Below are 25,360 nucleotides of genomic sequence, written 5' to 3' on the forward strand. Positions count from 1 at the left end.
AAGAAACCACTGACCAGAAGGGGGCACTTGTGAGAACAGGATGCTACCCTGTTACCACAAACCAAGAAACAGCAGGATCACATCTGACCAGAAGGGGCGCTCATGGGTGGTGGGTGCCGACCCTGTTACAAAGTCCATTGTCCTTATTCTGCTGGTCTCATGCCTTCTTTTCCTTGGACTCATAAAATGATCATTTCATGATCACTTTCACCCATACTACGTTCCACCTTGAGACTCACTACCAATTCCTCCCTGTTGGCCAGAATCAAGTCTGTTCCCAAGTTACTTTCTCCATTTTCCTTATGTTTCCTCTTATGTTTTGCTGTATTACTTTTTCAAAAGATGACTGGATAGTAGAAGCTCCCCATCAGTGCCAGGTCTTGTGTTTTGGATATTTCTATTATTTGTTCTAGAAATGCCTCATCTGCCTCCTCTTCCTGATTTGGTGATCTATTGTAGACCCCTACCATGATGTCACCCTTATATTTTTTTTTACTCCTTTATCTTTACTCAGAGACTTGCAAATGGTCTGGCCTCTCATTTCCTCAGAACAAGTGTATATATTCTTGAGGTTTAATGCAATACCTCTTCCCTTTTTATCCTGCCTGCCCTTCCTGAACAAGCTATACCCTTAATACCAATATTCCAGTCATGAGACTTCTCAACAAGTCTCTGTGACACCAATTAAGTCATAATTTAGCTCATGGACTAAGACTTCCAGTTATTTATGTTTATTCCCCATAGCCCTTACATTTGTGTATAGTCAATTAGTTGTCAAGCAGATTTCCTCACTAATTTTCCTCTTGTTGCTCCTATGACCCTATCGTAAGTTTCCACGTCTCCCCCCACAACAGCTAGCCTTCTGTTAAGGTCATTTCTTTTTACACTTACCTTTGGGCTTTTGTCTCCTGCGCCTTTTAATCTAGTTTAAAGCCCTATATACCTCTACCCCAATAGAACACGACCCGATATAACACAAATTCAGATATAACATGGTAAAGCAGCGGGGAGCCCCGGGCCCTTTAAAGCACCACCCGAGCCCCACTGCTTTACCGCATTATATCCGAATTTGTGTGGAGCCCCAGGCCCTTTAAATCCCCGCCCGAACCCCACTGCAGGAGCTCCAGCGGTGATTTAAAGGGCCCAGAGCTCCCCACAGCGGCTGGAGCACCGGGCCCTTTAAATCACCGCTGAGGAAGCCGGTCCAGTCCGGCACAGCATACCAGTTCTTGCCAGTACACCGTACCAGACCAAACCCAATATAATGTGGTTTCACCTATAAGGTGGTGAGATTTTTTTGGCTTCTGAGGACCACGTTATATTGGGGTAGAGGTATATATTATAAATGTATTTCCCATCCACCACCCAACTTTCATTAAGAAAGCTGAACTTTTTGATCAATTTTCCAAACACCACCTTAAGGAGAGTGGCTTGGAAAACGTCTGCCTGAAAGCTGACAGTTACAAGCAGATAAAAAAAAGAATCAGAATGGAATCATTCAGGCAATATTATACTTGAGAGCTATATAGAGAGTCACTAAGGTGTGACAATCAGCTGGTCTGATACTTCCCCATAACACATGGAAGCAGGAACTAACCCATTTGGCCTGGGCTTAGATATTATGGTGATAGCCACTGTACAAAACTCTAAGCTACACAGATACAAGTGACATTGGAGAACTGGAAATCACAACTCCAGGCACAAGACAATTAAATGAGTGTCCTTATTTTTTCACCAAAAACAGAGTAGCCAGCTGAAAACCAGCATGATAGTGAGTCACTTAAACAATTCTATTGTCTGTAGGAAGTTTCTTACCTTCATTGTATGGTACTGGATTGCCAATATTTGCACCAACCACATCAGCTGTTTTCAGAACATCTAAATCCATCAATATAATCACTCTCCTACAAACACAAAGCAAGCAACAGTAAAAACTCTTGACATCTTCCTGGACACTATATAGCCCTAGGCTATAAATGAGTCTTTTGCATACACACAGGCACTGCAATCACTACAGAAGGCAGATTTCCTGGGGAGGCACTGTCAAGAAGAAACACTCCATTATCAACCAGAGATTTAACCAATGCCGGTAAAAGTGGTGTAGATTGAAACAATACAGCACTTAATCAGGAAGAGTAGATAGCCATCTGAATGATGCACATGATGTTGATATGTAGTGATACCATCAACATTATTGTAGGAGCACATAAAATGTGCTACATTCCTTACAACTCTGCCCCAAATGGCATAAAACTAAATACAAGTGAGTGTCAAATAGAAAAGGTGGACTGGGGAGAAAGAGAGTGACAGCAAAAGTTAACACAGTTACACATTCATGCATGTACACAATCTTGAAGGTTTGTTACCCTACCTTAATTTGCAATAGAAAGTTCAAGTACTTTACCATCTTAATACAAAAACAATCACCACCAGGGCATGTCCTCATTCATACTCTCACCCACAGCAGGTAATTTTCAGTGACTGAAATCTAACAATTATGCAGTTGGATGCATTTTATCCAGTTATTTCCATTTAATTACTACACAGATATATTAATATCTGCAACTAAGTACATTGCAGACAGGTACAGCAACTTTTATCTCGGCCGCCCTCAAACAGCCATCACGATTACATGATGTGTCAGGAGAAACACATGCCTCCTCCCTCATGTACCATACACACCACAATGGATACACCTATTATTAATCTCAGAACAACAGCACTTGACCTCATCATTTATGTAAGATGCAGCAGCATCCACTAGTCAGATGCATTTGTGTGCACATATCTAAATATACATAAATACCTTCCATCTTTCAGGCTGTTAACAATGTATCTGTTAATCTGGCAGATACAGTGGGCGGACAAGCGCTCCTCGTCAATTAGAGAATTCAGCTGTGTAGCCAACATGAAAGCTGCAAAAAACAGAAGAAAAACCCTAAAACAACCAGCATATGCAGCCCTGAAAAGATGGCCATCATAGCTAACTGCAATCAATCCATTCAGGCCACTGGTCCTGCACAGATCTAAGGCCCACCCAGTTAATCATCTCTCACAAACCAGTGCAATCACAAGTGAGAAAGTGTGAATATATCTCTGGAACATAAATCACATATTAACTCTCTGAAGTTTGAGAACAGAATACAACACCCTTGCAATGATATTTTGCCTAGTAGCCCAAGCCACTGAAGTAAAATTTATGCAGCAAATTAGAAAAAGATAGATTAAGATGAGCTGATAAATGGTTCTTGGACCCCACTACTATTAGTATAGTCCACTAATCACTGTTCTGTATGACTAAGCTGTTCTCCATAATTAACATGAATTCTTGGACGCTCTGCAACAACTCAGAAAAGCTGGATTTTGTTTGTAAGATTAAAATGCAATTATAGATCCCAGAATGTAAATAAATAAATTCTATCCTTCACACATTCCTTTGGAACTTAGTTCAGCAGCAAAAACCACTCTGTCATTAATTCGGACAATTGAGTACAGTTGTTAGCCATGCACTTGTAAATTCTCATCACTATGCATTACTTACAGGATAGCGTGTTCACCCCATCGCTCATCAGCACACGGTAACGAGGTGGCCCATTTCCTGTGGCGATAGCACGGATGTTCTAGAAGAAAATACTTGAATTCTTAGCCCTTATCTGATTTTACAGGCACACAGAGACAAAGTATGAGATCACACCTATTGGGGAGAGCTTACTCATAAAGCAGAAAGCTAAGATAGACAGATGACAAGCAATTAAAGCCTATCTCAGATGGACTAAAACATGCTTGCTCAGATTCATGCCAATGAGCTTTTCAGTGCTCCTTTGCTCACTTACAAGGCTTCCACCTCTTCATGTCCAAATTGGATTGTAAACTCATCAATGGTGTGTGTGTGTGTCAGGTAACTTATCTTTATGGACTTGTAGATCAGCATGTACAATTATAAGTACACTAAGCTACGGATAATAGGAATAAGACGACACTTGAGGGAATACTCACAATGACTTGGAGGACAGGCCTTAAATTATTCTCTCCCTGCATTATGGCCTGTAAAGGAAGATAGAGGATTTAATCCTTTTGATTGGAAAACATTTTTAAAGCTTTGTGACTGAGGAGATTAGCAAACAAATAATTAGACTAATTATAATAAACTGTTCCCAAAACGGGGAATCAAACTTGGTTAGCGTGCCAACAATGTGAACATCCTCAAAATTTCTGTTTGTTGTACAAGTGCATCCTGATACCAGGAATAGGACAGACCATTTGTTGAGAGAAGCATTTCACCTCAAAAATCCCTGCACTTTATGGGAAGTGACAGGCTGATTTACCAGTTCATCAATTCTCACACAGTGGCCTGTCGAGCACTTTCAGGTAGGCTATAGAGCTGCTGCAAGTAGTTATACTTCCTACAAATTGTAACTTAGCCAAGGACCCTAGAGTTCCCAAAGCCCATCTCTTCCCTTTCCACATTTCTCTCTTTGTCAAGGGTGGGCAAACTTTTTGGCTTGAGGTCTACATCTGGGTATGGAAATTGTATGATGGGCCACAAATGCTCATGAAATTGGGGGTTGGGGTGCAGGAAGGGGTGAGGGCTTCAGCTGATGGGTTGGGGGTGCAGGAGGGTGCTCTGGGCTGGAACCAAGGGGTTCGGAGGGTGGGGGATCAGAGCTGGGGCAGGAGGTTGGGGCATGGGAAGGGATCAGGAGTGCAGGCTCCGGGCATGCTTACCTCAAGCATCTCCCAGAAGCAGCAATATGTCCCCACTCTGGCTCCTCCGCAGAGGTGCGGCTAGGTGGCTCTGTGTGCTGCCCCATACAGAGGCACTGCCCCTGCGGCTCCCATTGGCCGTAGTTCCAGGCCAATGAGAGTTGCATGGGCGGCACTTGGGGTGGGAGTAGTGTGCAGAATCCCCTGGCTGCCCCTACGCATAGGAGCCAGAGAGGGGGACATGCCAGTGCTTCCAGGAGCCGTACAGAGCCATGGCACATGCGGAGCAGGGCAACCCCCCCAACCCCACTCCTCACCTGGAGCACCGGAGCGGAGCGAGCCCCAGACCCCACTCCCTGACAGGAGCTTGAGGGCCAGATGTGGCCCCTGGGACGTAGTCTGCCCACCCCTGCTCTGTGTTGTGTATTTCTCCAACGTTCAATTCAAGTGTGATCAAATTGGCAACCACCAGAACCAGAATAGTAGTAAACACACACTGGGACTGAACTGCAAACAGTATCCAAGAGATGGGGCAGAGAGCAAAGATTCAGTCCCAATGAGGTCAATTTATTTTTTTGTTATACTTTGTAGGGTTGTTGCTGACTCTCTTTTGCTCATATTAATTGTACATTTAACTAACTGTCAGAGGTACACTGAACATATGACAGTCATTCCCTTCTAACTTTATAAACCTCAAAAATAATAGGAGTGAAATTATGAACGGGCAGCAAGAATAAACAGCTCAGATACAGAAAGGCAGGTTATAACTAACCCGCTGCTCCACCACTTTAAATAAGAGTTTGTGTTCATATAAATCCACAGCCAGACAGATACTATCCAGCTATAAGTTCAGGGCTGGAAAGGGAGGTATGTGTGACAGGGATCACTGAGGAAGTGACCATGGAGTGGAAGAATGTAACAACCCAGAGTTCTCAAACTGGGGGTCACAACCCCTCGGGGGTCATGAGATTATTACACGGTGGTCACGAGCTGTCAGTCTCTACCCCAAACCCCGCTTTGCCTCCAGCATTTATAATAGTGTTTTATATAAAAAAAATGTGTTTAATTTATGAGGAGGGGGTTGCACTCCGGCTTGTTGTGTGTAAGGGGCCACCAGTATAAAAGTCTGAGAACCGCCGGTGTAGTGAAAGCAGGGCCAGAGCGCGTGATAACGTGCATCTGGCCCCGGTTGCCCCAGGGCGCTCCAGAGAAAGCTCGGGGAACCTGCCCTACAGTCGGGGCACTACAGTCGCTCACTACCCCGCCTCACCTCGATGGGGGCACCAGGGCGGGCAGGCACCGAAAACCCCTACCCCGCCCCATGGAAATACAGACACCGCCCCCGCTTCCCCTCACATGCCCCGGGCCCCTGCCCCCCAGAGCATTAGACACCCCCCGCCTCCTCCCTCCCCGAGTCTCGGACAGCCCCACCCCGCTCCCCTCCCGCGGGGCCGGGCCCGGCTCGGCCCCGCTCCCCCGACGGGAGGAGGTGGAACCGCAGCGCCGCCGCTGGGCGGGCTCAGGGCAGCCCGAGCGCCCGCTCCCCCGAAGCCCCTCACCGCGATGGCCCCCTCGCTCAGCCGCGCGCTCATGGTGCGTAGCCTCCCAAGCCGCGAGCTCTTCGCACTGCCGCCAAATCCTCCCGCTTGCCGCTCGGCCGTCGCGCAACTCCACCCCCTCAGCACGTACGTTCCGCACGTACGCACGTCAGCCACGCGGTACCCACCATTGGCCGGCGTGCTGTGTACGGCGGAAGTGACCCCTTTGGCCCGTTGTTTGTGTGGCTGTGGGCGCCGCCATTGGCTCTTCTGAGTCCCGCGGCTGAGGAGGCCGGGTCGTGTAGCCTGCTCAGGGGTGTGTAAGGCCGCCCAGGGCGCTAGTGGCGGGGCTGGGTACGGGTGGGTCGGGGCTCAGCGGCCTGCCTCTCCTGGGCTGCTGTGAGCGTCAGGCGCCGTGTCCCGGTTGCCCCCGGTGGGGCCGAGACACCCCCAAGCGGCGGGGACCCCCTCCGGTTCGCAGAGTGGCTCAGTCCCGCCGCCTCTTCCCGCCCGCGGGCCATGGATCTGCCTGTGGAGAAGTGGGCGGCGTATGCGCGTCGGAGGTGGGCCTCGCTGGAGCCCCGTCTGCAGCAGAAGCTCTCTCTGGCAGCGCCACTGAGGGACACCTTCCTCCTCTGCTGGCCTCTCTTCCAGTGAGTAGCCGGCCGGCCGACTGCCCCTCCCGCTGCATTGCCTGGGGTAGCCAGGCCGTGACCCTGCGCTTTCTAACTCCTCACAGGCCCGCGGATGAAGAATTTTTGCACAGCCTGGCTGCCCGTAACTGGGTGGGAAAGGATCCGAGAGCTGCACTTTTCTACAAGGAGGAGGGGAACAGGAGATTTCAAGAAAAGGGCTACACAGCCGCACTCATACTCTATTCCAAGGTAGAGTCAGAGTTGTTCACACCGATGGAAAAATGGTTGCTTTGAGGGTACTTCAGCCTCAGGTTCATCTCCCGGTAGGAGGGTTTGATGTGGGGATAACTTTACTGGAACTCCACGGGAATGCGGAGGTGTTTGTGACTATTGTAACAGCTGTCTAATGCAGTCGTGTAAGATTAGCAAGGAAATAGCATTCTGGGGTGTCCTTGGGTACCACAGTCATGAGAAGTTTTATTCTGCATGGACCCTGCATGTAGCCAATCGATCTTCTTTAGTAACTGTTTTTCTGCTATAGCCTGACCACATGCTATTCCCATCTCTGCTATGGGCTTGGGCAAGTCACTTACTGCTCTTTGCTCAGTCTGGAAAGGTGCTGAACTGTCTCAACTCCAGGTGATTTTCACGGGAGCTGAGAATGCACTTAAATATTCAGGATTGCATCTATGATCTCTGTGTTCTCTAGTTTCTATATATGTAAAATAAAAACATCTTCCTCACAAGGGTGTTGAGGCTTAATTTATAGGCTTTTGTAAAATGCATTGTGATCCTTGGATGGAAGACTTTAGAGAAGGGCAAATTATTATGATTAATAGATTTTTAAAGCCAGAAAAGGCCTGTCTAATCATCTATCTGACCTCCTACAGAACACAGGCCATAGAACTGCATCCAGTAATTCCTACATCAAATACATTCTTTGTGATTGAGCTATAGTGTGTCTTTAAAAAGACATCCAATCTTGGTTTAAAGATTTCAAGTGATGGAGAATCCACCATGTCCTTAGGCAAATTGTTCCAGTGGTTGATTAATCTCTCCGTTAAAATTTTGCAATGTATTTCAAGTCTGAATCTAGTCTAACAGAAAAAGGCATAATGAAATGTTCTCGTGCAAGTACTTATAGACTGTGATTGAATAATCTTTTAACCAGATAATAACTAAATAGATTGAGCGTCTTAAGTCTTTTGCTGTAAGGCAGGATTTTCAGAGCTTGAGTAATATTTTTGCTCTGAACCCTCTCCAGTTTATCAACATCTCTCATTGAAGAGTAGGCATCAAAATTAGGAATAATATTCCAGTAATGAGCGACAAAGAGTCCTGTGGCACCTTACAGACTAACAGACTTGATTCCAGTAATGGTTTCACTAATGTAATCTACAGAGATGATAATACCTCCCTGGTCCTCTGTATTCCCCTGTTTATACATCCAAGAATCTCTCGAGCCCTCCTAACTGTTATGGTGTGGAATAAAGATGGAAGAGGTCAAGATAAGCAAGATAGGATGATGACAGATTGGGCATGAAAATCTCCAGTACAATAGTCCAGTGGTTGGCACATAACAGGTTGAATTGACTCTCTTCACCCCACTCCTCTCCCTTTCCCAGCCGTGACCACACATATTTCATGTCCCAGAAACCAAACTACCCATAGAACATATACCAATTCCTCTTTCTCAATGTGGCTACTACTCTTTTTGGTCTTTGCAGGCAGTGTCCCACAACAGCCCAGAAATGTCATTGTGTTATGCCAATCGCTCTGCAGCCCTCTTTCACTTGGGTCACTTTGAGGTAAGTACTAGATTTGACACAATCAAGGACAAACCATCAGCTATTCATTTTGAAAACTGGGTATAGCGAATCCAATAATGACAGTGAAGATTTGCAGCTATTCAACTGTTTTATATGCTGTGCCACAACTTCAAAAAAGTGGCATGCTGTGTGTTTCTGAAGGTGCCAGCACTGCATAATCCCACTATATGTTTCCCAAAATACGGCAGCAATCAGGCTAGTTGAAGGTGTTAAAATGAAGTGCCACTAAATTGGAAAAGGCCATGCCTCAGTGGGAGACCACTGTTCAACATTGTGTGCTCTTGGTCCAAATTAGCCTAAGATGGCATTTGGGGAGGGCTAGAGTAGGGTTTCTCTTTTGGGAATCTGAGTGGTGGATGATTTTAATCTGGTTTGTAATGTCTTGTTGCTGCTCTTTTTGTAATGGTTTTTATGGTATAGTTTTAGTGGATGATAAAGGTGCCTAGGGCTTGGTGTTGTGTCCTTTGCTCTTTATACAGGAAACATAATATGAAGAAACCACACTGGCATAGTGAAGTCCAAATCACTGTATTTACTAACCATATACAATGTGCGGTGCCTAGCTACATTTATACACTGCTGCTCTGCGTTCCGGTGGCTTTTGAAACCGAGAAGAAAGCCAGTAGAGGGCTTACTAACTAATTAAAGCTATATTATCCAAACCCTGTACATTATACCTGGGATAGGTGTTCCTGTGTTTATTTAAATCCAAATTAAGATTAATAAGGTACAAAGTTTAAATACCAGAACAAGAGGCTGTGGTCCAATATGGTTTTAAAAGTGTTTCAAGCTGCAGGTGCCTTTCAGAATTCCTTGGGAGTGTCTGCACTCTTTCTCTCTGTGGAATGGTCTCACTTTTAAAGTGGCAGCACTGTATAAGCCTTTACTCTGACCCCTGGTCAGTCATGGACCAGAAACTTAGTTAATGCAGTTCTAAATAAATGAAATGTGCCCAACCTCAGGTGGGGCAGAAGAGTAAAAATCTCTTTCTGGCATTTTTCAAAGTCATTTAAAAGGCCTCTTATATTAACTTCCAGGATTGTCTAGAAGACATTGACAGGGCTCAAGCCCAGGGCTATCCAAACAGATTGCAGCCTAAGATCTTGCTGCGGAAAACTGAGTGTCTGCTTCTTCTGGGGAGATTACAGGAGGCAGCAGGGGTCATCAGCAAGGTGGAGAGTAAAATAGCTATGGATCAGAGTCTGACTAGTACCACACGCCAGATTCTGCTAAGAAAAATCAGTCAACTTAAAGTAAAAGCACATGAGAAGGAGAATAGCCCAGTATCGGTACCGGAAGCACTCAGCAAAACTCAAAAGGACTTGGAATTCTGGGAAGAAAATGGTAAAATTTCAAGTGCATTTTCATCTGTGAGCTTGAACTTTAACTCCTGCAGAGGACGTCATCTGGTTGCCACCAGAGATATTCTGCCAGGGGAGAGCTTGGTGAAAGAGGAGGCCTTTGTAAGTGTGCTCAGCCCTGGGAAGAGCCTGTTGCTCCAGGACAGTGCTGAAACAACATGGGATACTAGGGTCACTAATGGGGACCTCCACTGTCATCACTGCTTGAAGCGGCTCTTGGCTTCAGTGCCCTGCGGGGGGTGTAGCTATGCCAAGTACTGCAGCAAGAAGTGTGCACAGCTGGCGTGGGAGCACTATCACAGTACAGAGTGCCCATTAGGGGCACTGCTGCTCACACTAGGGGTCTTCTCCCATGTGGCCTTAAGGACTGTTCTAGTGGCTGGATTTGCAGAGGTTAGCAGCTTAGTGAAGCAGTTTCATGGAGATGACAAGGAACTTCACAAGGCTGAAGCCAGAGGTAAGAGTCGGGATGAGACACGAGATTCCACAGCTGGCATGGAGGGTCTCTCTGAGAAAGCAGCGCCTTTGATTCCTGATTGTGAGGATGATGGACAGTACCGAGGTTCTTACCAAGCTGTCTTCAACCTTTTGACCCATGCTGAAAAGCACAGTCCTGAACATAAGTTCCTTTGCAGCCTGAGCATAGTAGCCATATGCAAGAAACTGCAAGAAGCAGATCCGACCATTTTGAGTCAGGGGTCATGTGAGAGCCAGTCCAAACTGAAAGCACATATGACGATGTCTGCTGAATTGTCTCCGGAGCTGAAGATTCTGGGAGAAGCAATGCTGAGACATATGTTGCAGCTGCACTGTAATGCGCAAGCAGTGACCTCAATCCGGGAGTCAGGTGAGTGAGAAACTGTACTCTTCTTCTCTCTTGTCCTCATTGGATTGTCCTTTGGGAGGGATATAGCGAATGAATGAGCACTCTTAAAGAGATCCCACTGCACTCAGGTAAACTTTGTGTAAGAATCTTATCTCACTAAAACCTCATAATCTCCTTTACAATGGAAACTTCCTTATTCTTTCCCAGTGGTGTGCCCAGCACAGAATCATACAAATCATCATGTCCAGCCCCCTGTGCTGCAACAGGACCAAGTAAACCTAGATCATCCCTGCCAGATATTTGTCCAACCTGTTTTTAAAAACTTGCAATGATGGAGATACCACCACCTCCCTTGGAAGTCCATACCAGAGTTTAACTATCATTATAGGTAAAAAGTTTTTTCTAATATCTAACCTAAATCTCCAGGACTGCAGATTAAGGCCATTATTCCTTGTCCTACCTTCAGTGGACATGGAGAACAATTGATCACCATCCTCTTTATAAGAGCCCTTAACATATGAGAAGACTGTTTTCCAAACACCCCCCTCCCCACAGCCAGTCTTTTTTTCTCAAGACTAAATGACCATTTTTTAACCTTTCCTTCTAAAAGGTTTAGAAAATCTGACTTGTCATTTTTATTGCTCTCCTCTGGACTGTCTCCAATTTATCCACATCTTTCCTAAACTGTGGCACCCAGAAATGGACACAGATTCCAGCTGAGGCCTAACCAGTGCCAATAAAGTGGGACAGTTACCTCCTGTGTCTTATACATAACGCTCCTGTATATACACCCTAGAAAGATATTAGCCTTTTTCACAGCTGCATCACATTGTAGATTCATTCAATTTGTGATCCGTTATAACCCCCAGATCCTGTTCAGCAGTACTACCAACTAGCCAGTTAGTAGTTGTGCATTTGATTTTTCTTTCCTAAGTGGAGTATTTTGCACTTATCTTTATTGAATTTCATCTTGTTGAATTCAGACCAGATGTTTTGCTGTGATTAGATTCAGTGCCTGGAATATGAGCAAAGTAGGTCACTAAGTCTGATTTCATGATGTATTTGTCCCCTTTTATGTTATGTGGTCTTTAGAGTCTGGAGCCAGCGTTGTTGCAGATAGTGAGCAGGTGCGCCTGGCCACAGCCCTCTTCCCTGTCACCAGCCTCCTGAACCATTCCTGCGACCCTAATACTAGTGTGACTTTCAGTGGGACTGCTGTCACAGTCAGGGCATCGCAGCCAATCCCAAGAGGGCAAGAGATTGTCCATTGCTATGGTAAGTTGCAGTCCCTTTCAGGAATACATAGGTTACACAGGTGATCTTTCACCTCTGCAATCCCTGCAGTATCATGGCCACAAGGGTCACATTTCTAAACGTGTTTGGAGTTTATCTCTGTTCTATCCACACATGCATGTGGGTGTGCACAACCCTGCGTCAATGACATCAGCATGAGACCTCCTACTCCTGCTGTTTGTCTCGTACAGTCACTCTCTAGTGCATCTCAAGATGTGGGACCCACAGCTTATAGCCCTGACATAGAGGCACTGGGCCACACCAACCCCTTCTTCACTCCCTTTGATTTCATTGCAAGGCCTCAGATGTGGGTGGGAAACCCAAAATGTAATAAGCCATGGATTATATATTTCCTCTCAGTCCATGGCAGGGTGGGTTTTAGTCTGTAGTTGGGTACCCAACTTCCCTGCTTTCTTAATGTATTATCTCTTTGACTCATTATCATCCCTTTGTAGGGCCTCACCGATGCAGAATGGGGGCTGCTGAGAGGCGGCAACGGCTCCTTTGTCAGTATTTCTTTGAGTGTCGATGCCAGGCCTGCCTGGATGAGTCGGGGTCTGATGTCACAGCCACAGGGGATATATTCTGCTGTTCCAGCTGCCATGCGTCAATGCAGGTAACCGTTTCATAATCACAACTGTGTAACTTTTGAAGTGTTAGTAAAACTAAATATTCTCTGCACTCTGGCATTGTACTGTGAGGGCAAGGGGGGGATCTGAGTCCAGGGCCCCTGCTCTTGGGACTAGGCAGAAGTGAGGGATGGTCTCGTTATTCTCTAGCAACCCCCTTGGAAGACTTGTACTTCTCCAGCCTGTCTAGAGGTCCCACTCAATACTGTTTTCTCCCCCCACCCCCACAATCTTCTAAATGTTTGGAAACCCCTTAAAGTGTCTGCGCCCTTGCTCTCAGTAAGCCCTTCACAAAACCCATTTCTCAAGGAAGGTTTATAAACTAAAAACAGTCCTACTAGGGCCCTAACAGGATGTGTGCATTACTCTCTCGAGCAACCACGAGATCATATGATCTTTGCCCTAATCCTCTACCAACCTTGTGGTGGTCTCTTTTCCTGTTGTTCTGGTCTTGTCTTTAGATTGTAAGCTCTTAGGGTAGAGACTCTGTTTCATCTGTTTTTTGTAAAGTACCCTGCACAGCCATGTTATTTTTACTTCTAAAACAGCTGTTGAGCCATGAGTCTTCAAGAAAGAGGGAAGAAAAAGTGTGTATTTTCTGTGAAGATTAATGGGGTGGTTCATGCCCTATTTTGGCCTTATCTAAGTGGACTCAGGCTGGCACTATTGCCAGGACTACTCCTTCAGCTTTCTTCCAGAGCTCTGAAGATATAACACCAGCACACGGACAGGCCCCTTTGTTTAAAGTGTGGCTTGGAAACAGTGTAATAGCCCTGTAATACACTACAGAGGAGTAGAGATACACAACTCTATGCTTTCTATGTGCAGAAATGATCGTAAAGGTTGCTTGGTCTAGATAATTTAGTCCTGCCTTGAGTGCAGGTGACTAGACTAGAAGACCTCTTGAGGTCCCTATGATTCTATGACTTCCACAGGGGGAAGATGTGCTTCGTTGTTCCAGTGGTGCTTGTACACTATTGGTTGGCAGGGATCACCTCCTACGCCAGTTATGGGACCTTCAGTTGCAAGTTCGAACAGCACTGGGACTTCTCAAAGACAACCAGCCAAGTAAGAGAACCAGCCATCTGTCTTGGACCTTGTTCAGTTCATTACACAAGTACAAGTAATCTTTATAGCAAGATCCTGGTCCCAGCCACCAGATGGCAGTTTTGCCCAAGCATTTAGGTACTGCTGATATGAAGCTGGAATCCCTGGCAGCACAAGTGGTAGGCTGCTTATACTGCTGATCAGACTGGGAGGCTAACTCTCACGTTTGCTCCACTGGAATATGAGGGAATTCAGGGAAATGTTAAAGGTTCGGGCCCAAACCCAATGTTTCAGAAGGCCCCCCTGCCCCCGGTGACCCTTAGGTTAGACAGACTTCAGACTGAAATAGAAATGGTGACCCAGCTAATTCTGCAAGAACAGCATATAAAGTCCAGGGCTAACTGCTCAAGGCTGGAGGGGCGGGAATAGAGTGGACCCGATCTCACTTCACAGATCATGGTTAACTGGCACCTGGAATGGGTTTATGTCTCGTGGTAAAGTGCTTTTGTTCCCTGGATTTGCAGATCAGGCTGTTGAGCTGCTGATGAGGTGCCGGGTGTATGCTGAGAACTTCCTGTCTGCAGAGCACATGCTGGTGGGCGAGATTGAGGATCACCTGGCACAGGGTTATGCCACACTTGGTAAGATGTCTTCCTGTCCCCTCTGGGGTCATTTTCCTATGGATGGCTTATTAAATCTAATGTCTGATGGTCTGTTTCCTTTCTCACCTCCCTTCTCTTATTGCAGCCCACTAAACTGACATAGCAGAATCTTCTTAGGAATCTAGTTTTAGCCATAAGCTCTATTCGCAGCCATCAGGCACTGGCTGTGTGACCTTGGGTGCATCAGTTTCCCACTCTGTACAATGAGGATAACACCCCTCTGTTACTTCCTAGAAGGACTGTGACTCTTAGTTCACTAAGGTTGCAAAGTCCTTCGAGTTCCTTCCCTGGCAGTGGCTATAGAAAGGGAGCTATAATAATCCATTCTCTTTTTGGCCAGGAAAGTGGCAGGAAGCAGCGAGGCACCTGCGGCGCAGCATTCAAATTGTGGAAGCTCGCCATGGACCGTCCAGTGTGGAAACGGGTCATGAACTCTTCAAACTGGCACAGATCCTCTTTAATGGGTAAAGAGCCCCATTCCAACAATCTCACCCTTCATTCTACAGCTCTTCCCTGCTTTAGTCCATGTGCCTTGTGTCTCTGAGATGGGGGTATGGCAGGAAGTCCTTGGCATCATTAGTCCCTTTGCAAGATGTCTTCCAGGACTGCTGGATGTTCTGGCAAAGGGGAAACATCTGCCCTTTATCCAGAATGAGGTGGAGGCTGTGAAGTATTTGGATCAAATGAAAGTTTCCTTCAGTTGGCTAGGGAGCCATCTCGTGTTCCTTTTGGCATCCTTCCCACCCATTCCTCTGTCCCACTCCTGTCCTATCGTCCGCTTTCCTGTTACCTCTTCTCTGGCATCCCAGGTACCATAGAGTGTGTAGACCCCAGTACTACAGTGCTGCTGGCACTTCCTTTTAAAGTGACAGTGCCTCAGATGCTTTCTCTTCTTGTCATTGGCCAGCAGATCCCATTACTTTTTTTGTAGACCCCTTTTTTATCAGTATTTCTGGTTTAACTGTCTCCCACCTTGGCAAGAGTGGCAATAAGAGAATATCGCCGTTTTTCCAAGGGTGAAGCACTTTGAGTTCCCTGGCTAAAACAGTGGGCATTTACCTGATAGCACAGGTGCCAACTTTTGTCAGCACCGGTGGGTGCTCCCGGCCCCACCCCGACTCCAACTCTGCCCCTCCCTGCCCCTATTGGATCCCTCCCCAAATCCCCGCCCTGGCCCCACCTCCTCCCCCAAGCCGCACACTCCCCCTCCCTCCCAGGCTTGCCGCGTGAATCAGCTGTTTCGCAGCACAAGTGCTGGGAGGGAGTGGGGAGAAGCAGGACCCAGCGGCGCGCTCAGGAGAGGAGGCGGAGCGGAGGTGGAGGTGAACTGGGGTGGGGTGGGGAGCTGCCGGTGGATGCAGAGCACCCACCAATTTTTCCTCGTGGGTGCTCCAGCCCCAGAGGGGAATTGTGATCAGGGAATTTCTGTCTCAGTGAAAGAAGGAAGAGGGGCCTGAGTTGTCCTGGCTTAAGGGGAAATGGAGGACAGGATGAAGAGTGCTGAATGAATGGCTTCATCAAATGTGCTGAGGGAAGTTTGTCCCCTAAATCTTTCTCACATTTCTTCCCTCTGTACTTCAGGTTTGCAGTGTCTGAAGCTCTGTGCACAATTCAAAGAGCAGAGACAGTTTTGTCTGTGCACTGTGGCCCTCTGAATGCCCAGGTCCAGGAGCTGCAGGAGATGAGAGCCTGTCTGCTGGAGCTGCCCAGAAGCCTCCTTCACAGGGTTGAGTGACTAACAAAGGGAGCTGGAGTGCTGCACTCTCCTCAGGAAGTTAAGCTCCATGTGGCAGGGCAGGGCCTGGCTACAAGCTGGGTGAGCTCTGAAATGTCCCTGGGGAGGGCCAGGGAATGAAGCTGATCACTGCTGAAATGGGAGAGGACACCACTGGGGTACTGACAGAAGGGCTGTCTCATAGAAATGAATGTTGCTATAGAATTTCTTAACATGCTTTTGAGAGCCTATTATGCATTTTTCTGAAGTTGTGGTTCTTCCCTGGAGGGTTAAATGTTGGCCCTATGCACACGGCCCCCCCGACGCCCACCACTATTGTTTGCTTTTGAAAACTGTGAAGTGCTTGCCTGTCATTCAGCACACCTATTCCTGCAAACATGAGACACGGGGCTGGACTGAGGCAGGCAGCAGGCCGGGAAATGTAGAGCCACAAGATGCAATAGAAGTTGGGCCAGAGCAGTGGGGCTCACCACAGGGGACACATGGTGACGTTGGAGGAACTCTGGGAACCTGGTATGGGGACCGAATGCAAACCAAACCAGGGCCTGTGTTACAAGGGAGAACACTCCGGCGCTTTGAGTTCGTGGCAAAAGCTCTTTTATTGCAGCATGTAGGCATAAGATTTGCAAGTTTGACTGTGCAGCAGAGCAGGGACCCAGCATTCTTCCCAGTTACCCCGGCCTTTCTGGAGGACTCTAACATTGCAGGCTGCTGTCAAGGGAGCTAAGTGCTCCTGGGGTCCAGGATTTTGCCAATAAAGAGGAGGGTTCCTGTGGTGTCATCCCGCAGCACAAATAGGAACGGTCTGTCTAGATGGTAGTCGAGGGGGAAGGTCAGGCGAGCAGCATTCTCTACAGGGTTTGGTGTGGATCTTGCCCCATCTTCATTTAGTTCCAGGACTGCCTTGTGTTGCACATGAGAGAGTTTGGTGGATTTGGGAGAAATCTTGCTGAAGTCAGGTGATGTGAAGAGTGACTGGAGCCCTGTGGGAAAGGAGGAAGATTCCATTAGCTGGGAAGAAGGGGCCTTCTGGGAGGGGAAGTAGACAGTGCTGCAGATTGGGGCCGTACTACTAGTGCTGCAGAGGGGAGGAGTCATAGGTAGGGTTGCCAATCCTCCCGGATTGGCCTGGAGTTTCCAGGAATTAAAGATTGTCATGTGATGAAATCTCCAGGAATAAATCCAGCCAAAATTGGCAGCCCTAATCATAGGGCCCATTGAGCTCATTGGGGGATGGTGGGAGTGGGCCCCAGGCAGAGCCTATGTGAGAGATGGAAGCATGAGCTGCAGTTGTCAATGAAGTCCATACATATGACAGCAGGACCTAGCCTGTGACCATTGGCTGCTTGTTCTCAGGAAGCTGAAGGAGCAGCTCTGCTCACTGCTCTGAGCCCCAGCAGCCCGCAGAGGGCCATTCTGTGTACATACTCATCTCCTGCAGTGTGCTGCTAAGTGCCTCCTCAGAGCTCAGCTTCAGCCTGGGTATGCTCAGCACAGCGTGAATTGTCTTCAGCTCCCTGTCTATGTCACGGACAAACTCCGAGGTGAGACTCTCCTCAATCAGGGTCATGTTCTGGGTCACCTTTTGTGGCAGGAAGAACATAGCACTGACGCCGCCTGTCAGTGGTAGCTGGGCAATCTGGAAGTGAAGTAAAAAAAGACAAGGAGTTATCTCTAAACGCACCAGCAGAATCTCCCAGTGCCAGCTGTGGTCTCTGAACCTTGGTTGGCCAGCCAGCACTCCACCTACCAGGTTCTTCCTTCCCACCCTGCTTATCTGCTATACCACAGGTTCCCCTTGCCCCTCCACGGTACAGACTTCTGCCCTAAACCCTGTTCCTCCTGCTGTGAAAGGAAATGCAAAATGCAACATCTTTCCTGTGAGAATCTGTACTGAATTGCAGTATGGGGGGGAGCGGAATATTCAGCTGGAACTTTGACCCCTATACTGATGCTGTGCTATGCACAGTCCCCAGTTCTGGGAGTCTGACCCAGGGCCAGCTCTGCCTAGCTCACTAGCAACTTTTCCAGCTATTTCAGGAACAGCCTTGATGAATTCCCAGAAGCAGCACTTTCCCTCCCCTGTCAGAGGGAGGATGCTTACCAGAGGGTGGAGCTCCATTAGGAACAGGCTGGAACCACGTGGGAGAGCGAATAACTTGCCACTTTTTGAAAGGCAGTGAGTCAGAGAGGAACTTCTACCAGAGCCTGTCCTTCCCTGCAACCTACCCCTTGCCTCCCTGCCCAGCTGGGGCGGCTGTACAGACTAGAGAGACCTTTGTGCTACTTAAAGCTGTAGTTGCTTGCCATATGATCATGGGGATGTGTAGTTCTCTGAGCAAACCCAAAGCTTTCTGCCCTGGTGTAAAGAATAAGAGTTACAGGAGTTTGGTGGAAGGGGCAGAACTCGCCCTCTAGTCAGGGGGGAGCTAGTGAGTGAAGATGGATCTTTCTCTAGTCTAGGGCGAGGTGATTTTGCACAGGGGCTACATTCTCTTTCTTGCTCAGTCCTTCACCTGACCTTGCAGTTGAGTTCTGAGTCGAAGCCATATCGCAGTATGGCTTTGGGGTCCGACATCATGGGCACCTTCACAGATCTGTCTTCATCCAGGTGGAAGTCCTGCGGCATAGTCTTTGTGGGGTCAAACTTGGTCCCCCACTGTCCTATTTTTAAAAATAAAACAGGAACGTTCAGGAATAATGGGAAAACCTAAGACCTGGGTGTGTAGCCAGTGGAATGGTATTGTGGTTTCATACATGAAAGAGCCCTGCTTTAGGGGATTGGTCTTGGTAAGTGGAGGATGATAGAGGTCAGAAAGCCAGTTACAGGGATCAGCTATACTTGCAACTTTGTCTTATTGTTACTGTTGGCTCTCTAGTCCCTTCCATCCCATCTGAGGTTTGGCCAGATTGGACATGAAGTCAGCTGACATATGCCGGTTGGGTGGAGGAGCAGCTGGAGAGAGCTGATATTTTATTTATGTAATTATAAATACATAACTATTTTATACTTTATATGCATAAATATAAGTGGTACTGCTAATCTCCACCTACCCTTCGTGTATTTGCTCATTGTTAACTCTCCTGGCCAGGGACCGTCTGTACCCGTTTGGGGAGCACTCAGCACAACGTGGCCCTGAGCCTGACTAGGCCAATAGCTGCTCTTGTAATATAAATACTTGATGTCTGGATTCCCTAGAACAGCTCCCCAGTATCTCCTGTCCATGGAGAGAGGTGGTGTGGCAGGCACAGTCCCATCTGCACGCTTGATGAATCTCCTTCCATTGGGCAGGACATTCTGTCTTTCATCCTTACAGGCTTTCACTTTCCTCCTTCCCGGACCCCTTTTTGCAAGCAGGTCAAGACTCAGCTTCCTGTGAGTAGTGACTCCTCCCATGGGGAAGTTCTTTCCACGTTCATCAGGCATCTGTCCCACCTCCTTTACTAAACTCACAGTAGAGACTCTATATCCATGTGTTCAAAGAAGTTTCTCCCTGTCACTCTGTCTTTCTGCCTACCTCTTCAATGTGCCCTGGCCAGAATGTGACCTTCCCTCCTGTATTTTCTGGCATGCAATTAGGAGACACCCCCCCACCCCCAATGAACAACGGTAAGCTCTTACCTTTGAAATAAGCTGCCCCGATGAGGAAGATGCTGATGCCTGTAGGTATCTCCTTCAGGAATTTGACAATCTTTCCCTTGGTCTGTTGTTGCACCCAGTTGTTGATGTCTTGAAGGTCTGAATGGGCATTGCCAGTCAGCAACTTGGGCCGTGCCCCATAGGACTTCTCCAGCTGGCTCACAAACCCCATTTTCATTCTCAGTTCTGAGGGGCAGAAAGACCATTACTGCAGCCTACTCCCTCTATCAGAGACGAAATCCCAAGGCAATGAGGTACAGCTGAAGGCCTGGCAGTGAGCAACCCATGCCCTTTCCTGCCATACTTACAGATATCTAAGCCCTAGTCTTCTAAATACCCATTGTTGTGATACACAGGCATGTGCAAACCCCTAGAGAGTCTGACTAAAGCTGTGTGGGGAACTGATGTATTTAGTCTCGCAGCCGCATCCTATGCTGTAGTCTGCCAAAACCTTCAACTAATGGGTAAAGATGGGTGATGGGAATCAAACGGCCGCCTGTAGCTGCCACACTTTGGTGTCTGACTCTAGCCCTGCCCCTACACTCCTTACATGATTACAGCGTATTGAGGAGCTTAGATCTTCCTCAAGCCATCAGGTTGACAGGGGGAAGTGGGAGATTTTAGCATTCTTATCAAGATGGTCTAGAGCAGAGTGAAACATGGCATTTTAACTGACTCGGAGGGGTCAAACAGTCCTATATGATCTGTCTTCCAGGCAGGGGCTGATCATTATTGCAAAGCGAAAGATATAATCAAACTGTATCTGGAACTGAAAATACATCAGATGGCTCCTGGGAGGTAGGCACAGCCGGAGTGAGGCTTAGGGAGGAGATTAAATTATCAAAGCAAGTTCTTCATGGGTCCCTTCTGTGCCAGCAGCTCTGTTGCCAAGTGCCCTGTTGGCACGTCTTTGATTTTAATAAACATTTTCCGCTCTATATAGGGACCCCCAAGATTGTTACTGCATGGTGCAATCAGCACAGGGCGGAAGCAGGTGCTTAGGCTCCAGACACAGCTGTGTTCTGTAACTGAAGCCATTGGTGCCTGTGACTGTTACCCATCCATTCTGCTCTACTGACTGCTGCTCAGGGACAAAGACAAGATTTACGTAGGCAGGTGAAGAAAGGTTTTTACTTCTCTCCACAACAATGCGGGTGGCACTTCTTAGGCCCTTTACAGGTGCAGTGATGCTAGCCAGCAGCTCCTTGTAGGTGTTGTGGACCTCAGCCTTGTTAAGCAGGTCGTAGAAGAGAGTACGAGAAATCAGGTCTTCTGTTCGCTCTCCAGCACCTGCCAACCATAAATAAAGGAGCATGAGGTCCCCCCTCCAGCCATGCACAAGAATGCATGAGGAGGAGGAGGAGGGACTCACCTAGTAAAAGGCCAGAAAGTGCGGTAGCTACACTGAAGGGAGACAGTAACACATTGGAGGTGGGAGTCTTGCTCGACTGCTGGCGATACAGGTCATAGCCAAAGTTGGAGACTGCAGCTGCCAATTTGTTTACAGGGCTTTTGTAGAAGGGATCTTCCTCCTCAGCTGCCTCTGTGTTGCCTCTTTCAGGGGTACCGGAGTCCTTGCAGGCACAAGAAACACTTCTTTAGAATTGCTAGGCATCAGAAGGCAGGAGCAGTATGATAGCCAGAGAACTGTTCACCTGCAAATTGCTTTACAGACATTCCTCTTCAAGCTGGGGAAGTACTGGGCTTGTCTTACCGCACACAGTATGTCATAGGCAGAGCTGGGAATAGAACCCAGACCCTCCTGCTGTACCTACTGGAGATTCCACCATGCTTTTATCTGGGCAGAGCAGGACTTACCTTTCCCATGTCATTGCCCGTGATGGTCCTAGGTTGTCCTTGGCAGCTCTGGAGGATGGTGCTTAATATTCCCATTTAGAATTTTAATTTTGGAAGTTTTATGCACCAAGTTTCTCACTCTCCTTGTCATGTTTTTTATCACACTCACCTGCTCTGCAGCCGAGTCCTGAGATCTGCTGGGGGAGGCTAGGAGCCCTAGCCACAGAAGAACAACCAGAGTCTGCATGATGGAACCTAGAAGGGCAAAACACAATAGAGCTGTTTGCCCTAGTCAATCTGCCTACTCATTTGTTCCAGCTAGCTCCGCCTGCTACACCCAGCCGGACCTGCATGGGCATCTAGTATGTATCTGCAGCAGGACCTGCTGCGCACAGCTGATCAGTTGCAAATCCTCAGCCTGTGGCTTCTTCAGCTGGTTCAGCTCCAGCTGCTTTGAGCTTCTTGAGAGTGTGGCATACACATTTGTGGACATGTGGGCAGGCGTGCCTGTGCCCAAAAGCAGAGGTAGAGACGTGATGCAAATCACACTGGCTCTCAGACAAGACACCAGACTCCAAGGCCCTGAAAGGTACTAGATCAGATCAGTGCACAAGAGACTCTTCTTGCTGCTTTACAGCCCGTGCATTCAAAAAGTCAGTAGTCATACAAAAGCAGCAAGTGCAACAACTAACACTGGATGAAATAAAAGATAGTCAATGGGCTACTGCTGTTGTCCTGAACACGCACATACCCCCTGCCCAGCCCTCCAATTCACTTCCTAGTCTCAGACTTGCTCACTGAGTAGCCCTATCCTTGGAGGATTACTGGCTGCATGAGCACCTTACTACCACTCTGGCTCCGTTGCTGATTAAATAGCATCATTGATGGGCTCCAAAGGGAGTCCCACAAACTCTTCCTACCCTAAATGCATACCATGGGGTAGAGGCTAAAGCAGAGAGGAGGTAAAGGACAGGACTGGGCTTACTCAGGATTCCTGATAGAAAAAAACCACCAAGCTCCCTAGGGCCACTAATCCTGTTCTTTTTCAGAAATCCAATGTTAACCTCTCCAGTGTCTGCATAGGAGGATTCTGTACAATGAAGTGTCTGGTCCAAAGGGTATGTTACCCAAACTTTCCTCCTCAGTAAATTAGAGCTATTGCAGGGATGCCATGTCCCTGAGGTCAGATGCCACAGGGGCTGGGTGAAAGCAGTGTTTATATAAATTCCAAAGAAATTAAAGGAAGGGCGCTTGTATTTAACTAACCCCTGTGATCCCGTGCAGCCAGAGGAGTAGGAGCCTGCACATGTGTTTCAGATTAAATGCAGCTCTAAAGCAAACATGGCTGTTGGTAGAATTGCAGACTCTGAAAGCCACGTGTCCACAATAACTACAATTCAGGGACCAACCTGTTCAGGCAGAGGATTCCCCTACAAGAAAAAGCTCCCCCAGACCCTCTCTCCATGGTAGCAGTTTTGCTTTAGGAAACACTGTGCCTCTACAGCCATACTTTGTTAGTCTCTAAGGTGCCACAAGTACTCCTGTTCTTTTTGCAGATACAGACTAACACGGCTGCTGCTCTGAAACCTGCCAAAAGAGATTCCTCTGTAGCATTGTTTCCGTTTAGAGCAGACATGAAACTGGCTATGCAGTCCAATTTCGCAAGACTCATGGATTCTCTCCCTGCATCTATGCTCAGACACCACCCCTCAGCCAGGAGAGCAGTATTCTGGATTTCTTTCAAGTGCAGAAAATATGCTCTGAGTGGAGCTGCTGTACTGCACCAAAGCAATGTTAGGTGGTGTGAGGGTGGATGTGATTCAGGGACTTTTCGTTCCTGGGAGAGTGAGCCTCATGGTGAGGATTTCTGAGTAGGCCTGCCTCCTGTGGAACACGTGAGCAGAGAGATTCTGGCTGGATGCTGTCTGAGGATGTCTGCTGCAAGTAGATTCTTCACCTGGCTTTCCCATTATGCTTAGTGTGAGAGGTTTGCTCTGGGCTAGGCATGAGATGTGGGTTTTCCATGAAGTGTGGTCTTTTCTCTGAAAAAAGGCTCTACAATACTCTCTGCTCCCAACTGCTCTGTGCTCCTGGGAGCATGAGAATGGAGGATGCATTCCCAGATTTTATCATCTTTGCCAAGATTGTCACCACCCTCATATTTCTCAGGCTTTGCCAAGAAGTGATTTCCATTTTAGAATGACAAAGCCCTGCTGAGCTTGAATGGGCCTGAACATCTGGATTCTATTTGTGCAGTTATGAAGCACACAGCCAAAACTGCAGATAGAAAAAGTCATTGCTGGAGCAGAGATGGGGTGATTTCTAGCATAACTTTAAAAATCTATAGCTGTGTTTAAAAAGAAAGGAAAAGATCTAGAGCATGCAGTCTATGATGTTAGACTCAGAAAGAGCAGGTTGGGAAACAAGCTGAGAAGATACTTTCAAAGCGTGAATTGTCCCATCCCTGGATCTCTGCAGCTCTGAAATAAAACAGCATTCTCCCAGGCTAGAGAGTTCTGAAGGTCTCTAACTATTCTTAAGCACATTTGAGTGTGGGATATCTCACAGCCACCCCACCTATGAGGTCTGTTTCTCTCTATTGGGGGGTGTCTCAGAGCACCTCACCAAGAGGGTCTGACTCAGTTTTCTGCTAGACTCAGGTTCTATTGCAAAGAAAACTATCTAACTGCAACACAAGTGCTAATTGATGCAGAATTGTAACCCCCTGCCCATCCATGCTTGATCCTCAGAGCCTGCAGGAGGGACCCTTGTTCCCAAGCACACTTCTGGCCCTCGATCCTTCCAGGAGAAGCCCCATGACCCCATCTGGCGCCCAGGCCCTCTGGGAGAGTCCCCCATTTCCAGCCTACTCCTGTTTCCCCGGGAGGAATTCTTCACTCCCCAGGCCATACCATAGCAAGGACCATCACTCCTGTCTCCCAGGCCCTGCAAGAGGGCCCCCTCCCCCAGGCTCATTCCTGTGCCCTTCCATCATTCTGGGTACTCCCATTGCTACTAGCTGTGGGCCAACATGTCTGGAAGCAGGGTGAATTGCTCCTTACCTCGGACTCCTCTCAGCCAGTGCTGTCCTGTGTTACCACCCTTGAGAGTCTGGACAGCATGGATTTTATAACAGCCACATCTGCTTTCTTTGCTGCCTGCCAGCAGACTGCCCCCAAGCCCAGCCTTCAGCAGGCTTCAGGTTACACTTCCCAGGGCTCTCTTAAAGTGGTCTGCTCTCATTTTTTGATCCTGTGATTGTCACTGCATTGTGCTGGCTTTAACCCTGCACTTGATCCAGCTCCCAAAGCAAATGCCCATTATTTGAGAAACAGCCAGTGGTTAAAGCACAAGACTGAGAACCAAGTTCTCTGGCTTCTATTCTGTGCTCTGCCACAAGCTCCTTGTGTGACTTTGGGCAAGTCAGCTCCCGTCTCAGTGCCCCGGCTTCCCTATCTGTAAAATGGGACTATTCCTTCCCTATCTCAGGGAGTTATAAAATACTTGGTGATGGCTGTGTGGGAGCTGTGGGAGCATCATTAATATAGCAGCAACTTTAACATTTAACATAGTAAGAACCTCGACCCAGCAGCAGGATCCAAATATTGATTTAAAGCAACTAAGGAGAAAGGACCCAGGAGTGGCTCTAGCCAAGATGCAGGGT

General features: G+C 47.7%; 3 protein-coding genes across 6 annotated transcripts in view; 1 reads left to right on the plus strand and 2 right to left on the minus strand.

The window, feature by feature from the left end:
• RPA1 (replication protein A1) overlaps positions 1 to 6,454 on the minus strand; it is a 44,098-nt gene extending 37,644 nt beyond the window's left edge. The window contains exons 1-5 of one of the 3 annotated variants that reach the window (XM_044993576.1): positions 6,431 to 6,454; positions 3,997 to 4,044; positions 3,542 to 3,620; positions 2,807 to 2,915; positions 1,816 to 1,904 (exon numbers count right to left, since the gene is read on the minus strand). In XM_044993576.1, the coding sequence (XP_044849511.1) occupies positions 1,816 to 1,904; positions 2,807 to 2,915; positions 3,542 to 3,620; positions 3,997 to 4,044; positions 6,431 to 6,433 (328 nt within the window). In that variant the 5' untranslated portion in view covers positions 6,434 to 6,454. Of the gene's footprint in view, positions 1 to 1,815; positions 1,905 to 2,806; positions 2,916 to 3,541; positions 3,621 to 3,996; positions 4,045 to 5,974; positions 5,995 to 6,263; positions 6,406 to 6,430 lie in introns of those variants that run through there. The other 2 variants (XM_044993575.1, XM_044993578.1) reach the window with 2 other exon arrangements.
• On the plus strand, positions 6,452 to 17,018 carry SMYD4 (SET and MYND domain containing 4). Of its 2 annotated transcripts, none has more exons than XM_044993574.1 (10): positions 6,452 to 6,558; positions 6,982 to 7,126; positions 8,605 to 8,685; positions 9,744 to 10,914; positions 11,986 to 12,168; positions 12,642 to 12,802; positions 13,751 to 13,883; positions 14,387 to 14,503; positions 14,865 to 14,988; positions 16,106 to 17,018. In XM_044993574.1, the coding sequence occupies exons 3-10, from the start codon at positions 8,629 to 8,631 to the stop codon at positions 16,257 to 16,259; spliced, it is 2,100 nt and encodes a 699-aa protein (XP_044849509.1). In that variant the 5' UTR covers positions 6,452 to 6,558; positions 6,982 to 7,126; positions 8,605 to 8,628; the 3' UTR covers positions 16,260 to 17,018. The 2 variants fall into 2 exon arrangements, with proteins under 2 accessions (XP_044849509.1, XP_044849508.1); XM_044993573.1 differs by lacking the exon at positions 6,452 to 6,558 and adding an exon at positions 6,576 to 6,895.
• Positions 16,840 to 24,883, minus strand: SERPINF1 (serpin family F member 1). The gene is made up of 8 exons (XM_044993579.1): positions 24,759 to 24,883; positions 21,866 to 21,951; positions 21,272 to 21,473; positions 21,034 to 21,189; positions 19,882 to 20,085; positions 18,781 to 18,923; positions 17,688 to 17,898; positions 16,840 to 17,242 (listed from the first exon to the last, which is right to left on the minus strand). Exons 2-8 carry the CDS (start codon positions 21,941 to 21,943, stop codon positions 16,983 to 16,985), a joined length of 1,254 nt encoding a protein of 417 aa, XP_044849514.1. The 5' UTR covers positions 21,944 to 21,951; positions 24,759 to 24,883; the 3' UTR covers positions 16,840 to 16,982.
• Between the last annotated feature and the right edge of the window lie 477 nt (positions 24,884 to 25,360).

Source organism: Mauremys mutica, chromosome 19 (assembly GCF_020497125.1).
Source record: "Mauremys mutica isolate MM-2020 ecotype Southern chromosome 19, ASM2049712v1, whole genome shotgun sequence".
Lineage (NCBI taxonomy): Eukaryota > Metazoa > Chordata > Testudines > Geoemydidae > Mauremys > Mauremys mutica.